This window comes from Drosophila sulfurigaster, chromosome 2R (genome assembly GCF_023558435.1).
Source record: "Drosophila sulfurigaster albostrigata strain 15112-1811.04 chromosome 2R, ASM2355843v2, whole genome shotgun sequence".
Taxonomy (NCBI): Eukaryota; Metazoa; Arthropoda; class Insecta; order Diptera; family Drosophilidae; genus Drosophila; species Drosophila sulfurigaster.
In genome coordinates this window covers 5,495,331-5,507,306 of record NC_084882.1, presented here as the reverse complement: position 1 = coordinate 5,507,306, position 11,976 = coordinate 5,495,331, and the positions used below count along the sequence as shown (strand labels likewise).

The window sequence follows — 11,976 nt, the reverse complement described above, 5'->3', positions numbered from 1 at the left end:
CAGTTTCAACGTAAATACATTGGTCCACAGAACTTGTATTAGTAGTTTATGAAAATAATAAAATATACACATATGTAGATAAATTTGTTTATTATAACATATTTTAATTCTTGGCTCTTAGCATTTTGTGCAAAGAGCTTTTATTTAGAACAATATCACAGACACTTATAACTAATTGGCATGTTCACTTGATCAAGTATTATAAAATGACCTTTAATATTTGTTTTGATGTGTGACTGTATGTAGTTAATTGAGAATTTGCAATGCACATGAGAGAACATGACAATACACAGGTATGTGAGTGTAAATTAATTCATATTCGTCATACGCTCAATTAACGGTTTTATCAAGTGCAATTTAAAACAAACTTAAGCGTAACTGAAACTCTGACAACAGATTATGCGACTACGAATGAGTCGTTGTAGTTGTAGGTGCGTAGGGGCTAAGTGTGTGGGGATATACCACCCGATAGTCCGTATCTTCAACGCCCTCCACGTCATCCACATCCCGGTTGACAAGTCTCTCGCGCATGCCATAGCGTTGCCTGTTAAATAACGATAAGAAATTAGCACTTTCGAAATTAACTTCAATTATTAGCAGCATATTAAAATGTCACTCACTCCAAGTGCGATCGCCATATAACCAGTCCAGCATAGAGACAAACCGATACCAGAGCTACCACCACAAGTATAATGCTAAGCAGCATGTGGCTTTCACTAATAGCACTTGCATCCACATCCACGGATGTCATCTCAATGTTTTCGGCCACAAAAGTCTCGGGGTCTGGGTTGAACAGACCGTGACCCTTAAAGCGCTCCTCTCGTTCCTCGCTGCTGTCACGTTCTGTATCTTCACTCTCATCGTCTCCAGACTCGAGAATTTCCACATCATATTTGTAGTTTCCCGCTAGCACTAGATTGGTTGCGGTGTTTAACTGAAAAATTACATAACATAACATAATTAAGAATTAATCTTAATATTTATACATAATTAATAAGAATTATTTCTTACCACTGGTAAGAACTTTTTCTTGGTTTGATTTTATACCGAAATAATTAAAAAAAAAATATATATATACATATATACTGTTTGCATAATACCCAAGGTACAAAATGATGCACTAATTTTCAATTAATTGAGATCATCATCTGCATGTGATACATGATATAAGCTATTTGTTATGTATCTGTATATAATGATATTCAATATGCGCAGCACTAGTGCTTATACGTTCTAGCCATATATCGGAATTTAGTTATTGTCGTATAAATCTTAAATGTCAAGCATAAACAACTGCCTTTCATTATAGCAAATTAAATGTCTAAGCCTTAAGTTACAATAGACGGGGAAAGTTTAACGAGTAATTAGTGTTTGGTCAAGTTGGATAGCATTCCACACGATGACAAACAAACCTGGCAAGTATTAAAACGTCACAGAATTGCTTAGAATTTAGATTGAGATTTACATTGCTCCAGCATGAGTCATATCAATGACGACGAGTCAAATATTGCGGTTAAGGTAAATACGCGGGGCATCCACCAATATAAAAAATCCCTCAATACGCTGGCTTGCTGTCTGTCTGACGATCGAATTGTCAGTTTCAATTATAACCCCATTTTTTTGGAATTTCGTGACTAAGACGCTATAATCATTTTTAGCGAGGCCTCTTGTCACTTGTCTTTAATTTTATGCAAATGTTGCGTGTGTTTGGGCCTCAAACTCGTAAGGCAAACAACGCACGTGTCTTTCTTATGGTTCTTGCATTTAATCAAAGTGAAAATAAATACAAATTTCCGGTTCTGTTTATAAATAAAACGCCCCAACTGCATAGCCATCGTCTCGTATTTCATTTTCGGACCCTTTTATACATATGTACTTGTATGTATGTATGTGTGTATGTACATATATTATTATGTATAAAATTTAAGGTGGAATGCGTCATTGATTTTGGGTGACAACCGAATTTTGTTAAGATTTTCTTTGTTTCTCTTGAAATGATTAGCTTACCTCTTCACCAGCAGTGACGGCTGTTTTATTTTTGGGTCCCTGGCCACTCGGAAGACTTGGCACTGCATCAGCGTTGCTTAACTCCTCTTTCAAAGACTTGGCATGGGCTATAAAAAAACAACAACAACAAACGCAAATATGAGGATCAAGACTTAAAATTTTGCCGTTTTTAAAATACGTCTTCCTGTTAACTAATGTGTTTATCTATATAATTCATTTACTGATGACTTTGATACATTTTGCGGCGTTAATAAACCTCACACCTTTATCAATCAAATGTTTACCCTTCCCCAAAATTACGAAACCCTCAACAAGATACATTCCCAGCTGCTTATCAGAAGCTATCATTTTTATTTTTTAAGGCCACTCGACAGCAAACAAATGAGCTAAATGTGTGGAAACGACAAAATCAACCAGGCAAGCTTAAAGCCTAAAACATCAAACAAGACTATTACTCACACTTGCATACTGCTCACATAAGTCGCAAATAAAACTCACCAGCAATGCGCAAAAATTAAGTTTTTTTTTTTTTTGCAAAAATTCCATTCTTTGTTTAAAGTTTCCCTAAAAAAGTCATTTATGTTCGTAGAAATTATGTTGTTTGCATTCATTATCAATCTTGTACCTTTCAATTTACTTAAAAAAATCTATTTTGCTATCAACGTTATTGCCATGCGTTATCACTTGCAATTCCTTATCAAACCTAAATTGTAGTAACTTTAGAAGAAAATTGATATAGCTACCATACTTGGACATATACTGTACAAACACAATATTGTTCAATTTGGCGAATCCCTTATTCCACAAAGCAGACCTTGAAGAGTCGTTTTATAGTTTTATGACCCCTCTTCCTATGGTTGTCTGCATTCTAAAAACCGTTATTTATACGCTATAAACTTGTCTTTCGCAGTGGCTTCGCACTCACGCCAGGCAGAGACACTTAACGCTTAAGTCAACAGTTGAGGCAAAGGGTAACTCTACATGACCATCAGTTCGTCCAACAGTGTCATTGCTGGCTTTTTGTTGTCTTGCCTCGCTTCAGTTCAGTCTGCATTGAAAACTAGTTTTTAATGTTCGCGTCAAGCCCCAATTTAAAACTGAGACGCTGTATCTCCTCTAGTCAATTAAGTAGTCAATTCTTCTTGGATTGTACTTATACATAGAGACTCATATGAGCACTTGAATATACTTACAGAAAACAGAGAGCAGCACCAAAATTAACAGACAACAGAATGATAAACTTTTATGGACACGCATTTTGATTTTATTTTGCAGCACACTTTTCGCTTATCACCCGCACGTAAATTCAATATACTCAGCTCTGTCGTTAGCTACAATTTTAGCCAGGTGAGTAAGTGTTGGAATAACCACTCTCTCAAATAAATTTATGTATAAAGCACTTTATGAGTAAACCAACACGTTGAAGTCCGAGAAGTTCACGACGTGTGCGTTTCGATCGAGTTGTGTTTTAAGACTGAGCAAAAACTCTCCTAGCGAGCAATGATAAAGCTTTGCAGCACAGAGAGCGTGCGTCAAGTTCAAAGTTAAATCCCAGTTGAGAGTGAGTAAAATTAAGAGACATACTTTACTCTCTGGATATCTTAACCGGTTCAACGTCGTTTATACCGACTATAAATTGATTCAGTGCATGAACCAGTAGTAACATATAAACTACAAACATTTGACATTGCGATTTCATACATTTTTTGTACATTTTTATTTGTTGCAAGACTATTAACGTGTAGCAACATTTTACGTTCTGGTTTTACAAATTTATTGTGTGGCTGTTTTGTGAATGTGGCTTCTTCGTTAGTTTTAGCTTTTCGATACACTGAATTTATGTTCAGAACCGAGATAGTGGTTAGACAATTTTTATATATAATGTATATACAAATAGTTTAAAATACGTAACAAATCTTCTATACTTAACAATTTGACTTAAAAATTACTAAATTGCTTTCACTTTTAGCTTTAACGTTTTAAATTTTGGGCCATACACTTTCGGTTCGGTATTCGAGCGCCGCCAGCCACACTGCACACTGAGGTCCGGCCCAATCTATCAGGATCTTATACAGCAGATAACTAGATAATTTAAAATATACAACAAATATAACAGCCCGAATGGGCGGTCAGTCAGGGTGAATTGTGGCTGACGATGACCGATGACTGACGAGGTCCACCAGAGTCGCATGGTCAGGTCTATTAGCAAGCAAGCAACCAAGCCAGTAATCTGCTGAATCACAGATGAGAAGAGAAGCCGATCAGCAGCTCTGGCTCGGCAAGCTTGCAAAATAAAAGCAGAACATGCCAGCGACTTTTGTCTTTCTAAGTGGGGTTGGTTATGGTTATAAGAGCGAAACTTGTGCACGTATCTAAAACCTACTTCTACGGTTAAGTAGTGTTTGTTCTGTCGAGAGTCTGTCTAGTGTCTGGGGGGCAGGGGATTTATGAGAAACTTAGAAACTGCTTACGAGGTAAATAGGCGCACTGCGCATGCTACTAAACAAACTGCTCTTGACTGTTTGCCGACAGTTCCATAAGCCGCCAAGCAGCTTTGGGATTGAGCTCATTCCGATCGCGGCAAAGCACCCAAACGTAGTGGACACGCATCACTTTCTCAGGGTGGCCTTCGACAACTTGAGCCTTCTGGTCGCGCACACACATTATTTGCTGCGCTTGGAACGTAATAATTAGCACTGGGCCCTGCTCCATGACTTTGCCCATGGCGAGCTCAATGTTCTCAATGTCCAGGATTTTCGAGTCCAGATACAGGCCAGACTTTTTCGCTTGTGTTATTGGTGTAGCAATTATGTTGTACGTGCTCTCGAAACACCAATCCTTAAGGATCTCAAGATCACCACGTACAATGGCCTCTAGAACATTGGGTATGATATCCTTTTCGCAGTCATGCAAAAACTGTTTCTGATCAAAGTTTGGATCGATTTTAACCAGTTCAGTCATCGTCTCGGACAGTTCGGTCTTTGAGAATAAACCTCCCATTACATCAGAGACCTTGTCAGTTAGTAGACGAGAGGCTCTGATGACAGGATTTTCAGATTCATCGTACTTAACTTTCCAGTCGAGAACTTTGTTCACATAGGTGTTATTGTTCTTAAAGTTCTCCCAAGACTGGTAGAATTTTGAATCCTTGTGAAGTTCCAATCCTGCAAATTTAATTATTCGTTATTTTTTTTTAACCTAATTGAATGTAGCTAATGAACCTGTTGCTTCCGTATTTGCTTCTACGACACGAGAACTGTCTGCCATATCGATTTGGACACGTTTCCGCAACTGAACCGGCGATCTATAGACACGACTCTCTATACTCGTCTCGTTCATTTCCTTTTTGATCATTTTCGTCGTATCCGAAATAGCTTGAAAGGCGCCGGATTGTCCCAGTTTACCGCTCGTATCTGTTATCGTATCACTGACGCCTTTCGCAGTTTTCGAAAGCTCTTCGGATACCTTTTTGGCCAAATCAGATTTGGAAGCATCATCAATGACATCGCCAACTTTCTCCTTGATTGCGCCCAGTTGCTCTTTCAATATGCTAGATGATTTTTGAGCCTCCGACTCGACGATGTTAAACTTTTGCCGGGCCGACTTAAGGGCATCCGATTGTTCCAGTTTCTGGGCTTCTTCGCGAAACTTTTTGATGCTGTCCTTCATCTCCTTGTTTTTATCCATTTCGGTGCGCACATTATCAATGAATTGCGAGAAGAAACCGGGCCGGCGTCCAGGGGCACTGTAGAGGCGTTGCTAGCAAGGGGAAAGCACTTTGAATAATTCTGATACTAGTATAAATGTAGATATGTGTGTATAACTCACCGGCTGTTGCTGAAGATTATATGATGCCAATTGATACGTAATGTAACAGGCGCGCTCACGCGCTATAGCCGACAGCTTATACTGCAACGGGAAGAGGATTTAAACGCAAAAGATTAGCTGGACTTGCTTCCAAAAGCATAGTTTTAACCTCGAAACGGTCACATGTGAAGTGCAGGCTATTTTATAGGTAGTTCTGCTCAATGCGTTAGCCCAAAATGTATGAACCTACCATGGTAAAAGGTTTTGCAACTAAGTACGATCTTCGTCGGACTTTTGCTCTGTGAATAATGCGTTAAAAACTAACGACAATACTTCGAAATTTATGTAATTCGCACCCTGAAACACGCACGTATAAGAATCTCAACATCAGCTGTTTATCGGCAATCAGTGTTGGCAAACGAAGGCAGAACAGTACGTAGTATTGCGCAACGCAATTTGAATGGACAACGATGGCTGCTAAGCGCAATTCAATTCGAATTGTGAATTGAATAGATTTTTGTAATGTATGCAATTTGTGGTGTACTTATTGTATGATGGTCGATGTAGTCGCCACAACTGTATTTAGATAATATATATTTTAGAATTAATAATATGGTGATAAGAACGTCTGAGCTGCTATGTTGATTTTGTTTTTGGTGCGCATACACTTAAATTTTGATTTTGTAGTTGAGAATGCAACCATCTGGCAACTCTTAAGAGCGTGTCGCGCAGTTGCAAACCGTTACTTGGGCTTCCAGGAATTCAGCTATAAGAACGATTGTATGTATTCGGATTTCGTTTATTTGCTTTTGTAACTGGCGCCAGTGTCTATTCTTTGGGCTTTGACAAATTGATCGCGCCAATTTTTTTGCGCAAGTGAATTGAAGTAAATACGCGAACAACGTAAATCAAAAGAAGTAGCGCATATAAATACTTCAAATAATTCGATTTACGCAAAACTTCATACATATTGTGTAAATTTATGCCAAAGTTTGTGCACAACGAAACGAAAAGAGCAATAACGGCATTTGGCACTTTTGACATTCCAATAACAATTATTTTTGGCAATCGTCATGTTCCGTAGTAATAGCGTCAGCAGCAGCAGCCTGGAAGGCATTGGACCAATTGTTAGTGAACGCCATTGTTAATTTTATTAATATTTCCAAACTATACGAATTTCTCTGATTTTGTGGTTTGATTTCGCGTACAGGATAATTTTTCAGCCTTTCATGGTCTGGCGGGACTCAATATGTACCTGGATACATCCACACAAAGCTTATCGCCACCTGTCTCATCGGTGACACTGAGTCCACCAAACACGCCATTGACTTCAGATCCAACTGCGATGTCATCGACTCAGTTTCCTCTCCTGTCGGACAACAGCAATGCAAACAAACTTAACATGGAGGCGGCCAGCACACTGTTGCTTCAGCGGCAGTATCAATATCATTTGCTGCTACAACAGCAACAACAACAACTTGCCTTGGCTCAACATCAGTTGGCTTTGGCCGCTTCAGCAGCTGCTGCAAATCATCATCAGAAGGATGAGATAGCGCATTCCCTAAAAATGTTTGCACTTCTTACAGCTTGCAATGCAGGTGAGTAAGCGGGACGGTTAGAGACACTTCGCACATTTCTGTACAGTCATCATTACGAAATTGCAACTTACGATTTGAAGGCTAGCTCGTCCAATCGATAACTCTTTTAGTGATCGATATACATATGTATATATTTTTTATGTTTTATTGTCTACAGATAATGGCACTGGATCTATACAGGATGCAATGCAGGAATTTGCTGCCAACGGCTTTGCGAGCGATGAGAGCAATCCGTATCCGTATAGTAATCCAAGCTCAGTCTCTATGCCAGCACCATCGCCATTGCCAGCACAACAGTTTACCATTTCCGCTGGTAATTCGATGGCAGCAGCAGCAGCTCCAGTACAGCCGTCCTTGGCTGCTGCCCACTGGATGAGTCTCAACAACTATAGAGAACAGTTGAATAATATGTGGCGCAATATGTCTATGTCCTACATACCGAATGTGACAAACAATGCTGGACAAACTATGACTACCACCAGTCAAAAGTGTGCAGCGGGTTTACTTCTGCCACCGGATCAAAATGTTGTGCATAATAATTTTGCAAATAATAAGGTGAACAAGCGCTACGTTAATGCGAAGGCCAAGGACTCGGTAAGATTTTTACCTGAAGCTACGATAGTGTCATTTACAATCTCGCCTTATTCCTGAAGGTCTCCCGACACTGTGTTTTCTGTGAGAACAATAATGAACCCGAGGCTTTGGTCAACAGCCACTCAGTGCGCGACACATTCGGACGTGTGTTGTGCCCCAAGCTGAGGACCTATGTGTGCCCAATTTGTGGAGCTTCGGGCGACTCGGCACACACCATAAAATACTGCCCTAAGAAACCCATCGTCACAATGGAGGATGCCATTAAGGCAGAATCATTTCGACTGGCTAAAAGCAACTACTACAAGCAGCAAATGAAGGTTTAAAAATGTGGCAGAAACTCTGGCAGTTTCTCGCAAGCATATATATGAATATATATGCGCAATCGTCTAAGAAACCACAATTTATCTATTTTATCATAAGCTGCAATCACTTAGCGCCTGGGGCGCGTATTCGTTATATGGAAAATATTCTTTTTTTTAATCTTAAATTAGTTTCCATAATGCTAACTAATTCGATATTTTAACTTCGAATATCGTTTACACAATCGTGTAGTTCTATAGAATTTAATACTTACAATATCGTAACATTTGTAAAATCGCATCGTTCGATGAATACGTCTTAATACTGGCTTTTTGTTTTCTGCCAGCATATTTGCAAAATTGGTCTAGTAATTTTGAAAGAAATCAATCTTGAATTTCGATGCCAATAGTTTAACGTTTAATTTGAGTATTTGATACAGAAAAACAATGAATATTTTCGTTGGCAACGTTTTCACAGTATAAGTTTTTAAAATTGTTGACACATATTTGATTAACAAAGCAGTTTTTTATATATGTTCTTTTTAAATTTTGTTAAAAATGGTAAAATGTATATACGAGTTTATATATATTTATTAGTTCATTTCATCAAAGCGTACAAAAATCAACCTCGTATTTAACTGAATAGATAAAGATATATATTTTTTTATAAAAGTGCCAAAGAACATAGTAAATGTTCACGATAATTATAAATTCATATAAGTTGAAGTTGAAATTACATGTAAAAAACTCTCGAATAAAGTTTTTTGTAAATTTACAGTTTTCGTTTACATATTTTGAATGTCTTTAATCCTCATTAACCTTCTCAAACATTGCTAGGAAGATGCCGTCAGTAAGGTCCTGATCCGGAAGGCAGTACAAACAGTTTTTACCGATTTTAACGTACTCTTTGTCACCAACATTTGTCCACTTGTTGCGCAGGGCTTTCTTGCAATTGAGTAGCTTAAACGAAGGATTTAGTTGAAGACAACGCTGAACCACTTGCTCATTCTCCTCCTTCCAAAGCGAGCACGTACAATAAACAATACGCTTAACATTGGGAAAAGCACTCATTGCATGGCTCAGGATTTTAATTTGTAATCCGGCGAGCTTGAACAGACGTTTGTCATCCTTCTGTTCCTCACAAACTTTGAAACGATTTTGCATTCCGTTGCCCGAGCAGCTGGGATCCACAAGAATATATTCGACATCTGGACACTGCTCAGGACCTAAAAATGCTCTTTATTTAGTCATTCACTACAGTGTATAATGTGTACAACTTACCAATGGTAAGAGCATCTGCAAGTATAGGGCTAACTATCTTACAGCCAGCTAGCTCTGTTATATCGCAAAGAGCTTTAAAGCGGTCTTTGGATTGCTCAACGGCATAGATGCGACCCTGGTTCTTCATTACATTGCAAATATGCAATGTTTTCATGCCTGGTGCGGCGCACATGTCCAACACAGTGGCCCCAGATGGTGGTGCTAGCAGTTCAGCAGCCAAACATGTGGCCTTGTTTTGCAATATAAACATTTTGCTCTTAACTAGATCATGACAAGCCCAGTAGTGGCTAGTTTTATGATGGAATATTAACACCCCCTCCACGTTAAGGTCCATCATGAATTCATTCTCTTCCAGTGTGCGTATAGCAGCTAAGAAATCAGCATATGAAATATCGGAATCAAATTCCTTGCGCCTCCACTCGTTGCGTGCCAAATACTCCAGGGCTTCGGGCACGCTGTGCAGATTTGTATTGATGCGTACATAGCGTGGATTGAGTTCTGTGTTTTAATTGAAATACTAGTATTAAGAATCTTCTGTGTGTGGTTTTATTACATTTGTTAAACTCTATATATATATTTCTTGTTCCTAGATGCAGATATGAAGGATTTTTTCTTAATCGCTTCTTTTAATAGAAATACAAAACGACTGTTGCGAATCTTTCGTTTGTATTTATTACATTTGGTAAAATCTACTGATCTTTCCTACTTTCCTGATCATCTTCAACGGGCAGAGGTGGAGGATCTTTTTCACGAATGGCCTTGAGCACATACATAGCTACAATGGCATTGACAACCAGCACAGCTGTCAACACGGAGTAGCAGTTCTTTTGAAATGTGTCAAGGTCGGGGAACGATTCATCCAGCCAGTTCCGCACTCCATAAAAGCCCAGAAAAGGCAGCGTAAACATGAGAACACTATATGCAAATAGCCATAAAAATACCTCTACACTCTTGTCTATAGATTGCTCTTCCACTGCAGGCGGATTCGATACTTGCAAACCATCTGGCTCTGGCTTTACTTGTTGCTCGTTTGGGGGCAATGTCTTAGTCTGACTTTTAGTTTTCTTAGCCATGCTCTCTTAATATTCAAGTTAACACTAATACTGTTACAGATACTAATACAGATACAGATTGAGTGGACCTGCCTTTCTTCTGGAATCCGGTGCCACTTATCGCCTGCTGTAGTCGCTCTTTAAAGGTGCGTACTGTTTGCACTGGTCTGCTGTCCCCGTTCAGCAGTCCGCGTCCAAAAATCAATTCTGTAACCAGCACTTTGGCCAGAACGGAGTCCAGCTTGGGGTTTTCTTTCAGCAATCCCGATTCTTCAATAGCTCCATCAACTGCGCCTCTGTGCTCGCTATAAATCCTTAGCACCGCGTGTAAGCTGCCGATACGCTATGATTATGTGGGAAAACACGGGTAGTTTTTCTAAATTGTAATTTAAAATAATTGTTTGATTGCGTACCGCATGCTTTTCCTCAAATATGAGCGACTTTATTGGTTTTTTGTTTCTCAAGAGCTGTTCTTAAGATTTTAGCTGCAACTTTATATTGTGTGGGCACTTTCACAGAATGATTGAATTTACTCATGTTGTATATCACGTGTGTATATTAGAGGTGGTAGTAGTGTTGGATTGCTCAATGAGTGTACGAACTAGAACAAGTTGTGTTCGCTGAACATGTTCTCTGTGTATTGCTCACTGGTTCAATTCAAATGACCAATCATATGTTTTATTTGGCTACATAGTCAAAATTATTAAAATTTATACATTTATATAAATTTTATTATATTAAAAATATATCAATAAAGTCAGCAAAATATTAATGATTTTATATAATTTATTACAGCCGAATCATATGTGATGTAAAAATGATTCTGAAAAGGTGGCCGTATTTTGGTAAATTTTTTTGAAAAAGTGCTGATCTTTGCACTTATAGACTTTGGCGCTTGAAAAGTATTTTAAATTGCTTTTGAGTACTTTAAGCTCTGTTCCCAGATGCGCGAAACTGTGTTTTTTCCGCGTTTTTTTTTGCGTCGTAATTTCGTTTCGCAGTTCCAAGCACAAAAAATGTAAAGCTTATTGATATTCCGATAATGGAATGTATGTGGATATCAAATCAGCAGTTCCACATGCGAAAAAAGACAACCCATTATTTCGCACTCATATCGTTAAAGTGAAGAGAACCATTAAAAATAAATTAAAAAGATAGCGTCTGAGGCATTTATCGTGAAGAGAAATAGCATTAATTAATATTATCGAGTCGCAAGACTACATATAAAATTTAAAATCAACGAAATTGCAATAAAATGTGCTTGGGATATTGTCACCATAGAAATAGGCAATTGCATTTATTTAAATGGCAAATGTTTGAGTGGTGTGCCCATACATT

The 11,976-nt window shown here is 38.4% G+C and overlaps 5 protein-coding genes across 7 annotated transcripts; 1 reads left to right on the top strand and 4 right to left on the bottom strand.

The window, feature by feature from the left end:
* Positions 1-71: 71 nt before the first annotated feature.
* LOC133839434 (uncharacterized) lies at positions 72-8,722 on the bottom strand. 2 transcript variants are annotated; one of them, XM_062270997.1, is made up of 4 exons: positions 8,581-8,722; positions 2,008-2,114; positions 621-934; positions 72-544 (listed from the first exon to the last, which is right to left on the bottom strand). In XM_062270997.1, exons 1-4 carry the CDS (start codon positions 8,591-8,593, stop codon positions 406-408), a joined length of 573 nt encoding a protein of 190 aa, XP_062126981.1. In that variant the 5' UTR covers positions 8,594-8,722; the 3' UTR covers positions 72-405. The 2 variants fall into 2 exon arrangements, with proteins under 2 accessions (XP_062126981.1, XP_062126980.1); XM_062270996.1 differs by lacking the exon at positions 8,581-8,722 and adding an exon at positions 3,201-3,555.
* LOC133839429 (mitochondrial import inner membrane translocase subunit TIM44) lies at positions 3,688-8,723 on the bottom strand. Of its 2 annotated transcripts, XM_062270991.1 has the most exons (5): positions 6,171-6,399; positions 6,065-6,113; positions 5,836-5,916; positions 5,229-5,766; positions 3,688-5,171 (listed from the first exon to the last, which is right to left on the bottom strand). In XM_062270991.1, the coding sequence occupies exons 1-5, from the start codon at positions 6,200-6,202 to the stop codon at positions 4,507-4,509; spliced, it is 1,365 nt and encodes a 454-aa protein (XP_062126975.1). In that variant the 5' UTR covers positions 6,203-6,399; the 3' UTR covers positions 3,688-4,506. The 2 variants fall into 2 exon arrangements, with proteins under 2 accessions (XP_062126975.1, XP_062126976.1); XM_062270992.1 differs by lacking the exons at positions 6,065-6,113; positions 6,171-6,399 and adding an exon at positions 8,581-8,723.
* Positions 6,638-8,715, top strand: LOC133839432 (protein nanos). Its single transcript, XM_062270994.1, has 4 exons — positions 6,638-6,941; positions 7,025-7,412; positions 7,570-8,006; positions 8,066-8,715. The coding sequence occupies exons 1-4, from the start codon at positions 6,888-6,890 to the stop codon at positions 8,327-8,329; spliced, it is 1,143 nt and encodes a 380-aa protein (XP_062126978.1). The 5' UTR covers positions 6,638-6,887; the 3' UTR covers positions 8,330-8,715.
* LOC133839430 (28S rRNA (cytosine-C(5))-methyltransferase) lies at positions 8,581-11,175 on the bottom strand. Its single transcript, XM_062270993.1, is given in 5 exon segments — positions 8,581-9,531; positions 9,587-10,084; positions 10,732-10,981; positions 11,052-11,084; positions 11,086-11,175. Coding segments are annotated over 5 exon segments (1,293 nt in total). The 3' UTR covers positions 8,581-9,109.
* LOC133839435 (uncharacterized) lies at positions 10,110-10,734 on the bottom strand. The gene has a single exon (XM_062270999.1). It carries the CDS (start codon positions 10,657-10,659, stop codon positions 10,276-10,278), a length of 384 nt encoding a protein of 127 aa, XP_062126983.1. The 5' UTR covers positions 10,660-10,734; the 3' UTR covers positions 10,110-10,275.
* Positions 11,176-11,976: the final 801 nt, after the last annotated feature.

Excerpts from the sequence above, each read along its gene's own strand:
- LOC133839434 (XM_062270996.1), bottom strand. The coding sequence starts at position 3,264 with ATGCGTGTCCATAAAAGTTTATCATTCTGTTGTCTGTTAATTTTGGTG. Across the intron at positions 2,115-3,200 it reads GGTGCTGCTCTCTGTTTTCT|CCCATGCCAAGTCTTTGAAA; the intron begins GTAAGTATATTC and ends GTTTTTTTATAG. Across the intron at positions 545-620 it reads ATATGGCGATCGCACTTGGA|GCAACGCTATGGCATGCGCG; the intron begins GTGAGTGACATT and ends GTTATTTAACAG.
- LOC133839429 (XM_062270991.1), bottom strand. The coding sequence starts at position 6,202 with ATGTTGAGATTCTTATACGTGCGTGTTTCAGG. Across the intron at positions 5,767-5,835 it reads ATAATCTTCAGCAACAGCCG|CAACGCCTCTACAGTGCCCC; the intron begins GTGAGTTATACA and ends TCCCCTTGCTAG. Across the intron at positions 5,172-5,228 it reads AGCAAATACGGAAGCAACAG|GATTGGAACTTCACAAGGAT; the intron begins GTTCATTAGCTA and ends TTAAATTTGCAG.
- LOC133839432 (XM_062270994.1), top strand. The coding sequence starts at position 6,888 with ATGTTCCGTAGTAATAGCGTCAGCAGCAGCAGCCTGGAAGGCATTGGA. Across the intron at positions 6,942-7,024 it reads TGGAAGGCATTGGACCAATT|GATAATTTTTCAGCCTTTCA; the intron begins GTTAGTGAACGC and ends TTTCGCGTACAG. Across the intron at positions 8,007-8,065 it reads ATGCGAAGGCCAAGGACTCG|GTCTCCCGACACTGTGTTTT; the intron begins GTAAGATTTTTA and ends TTATTCCTGAAG.
- LOC133839435 (XM_062270999.1), bottom strand. The coding sequence starts at position 10,659 with ATGGCTAAGAAAACTAAAAGTCAGACTAAGACATTGCCCCCAAACGAG.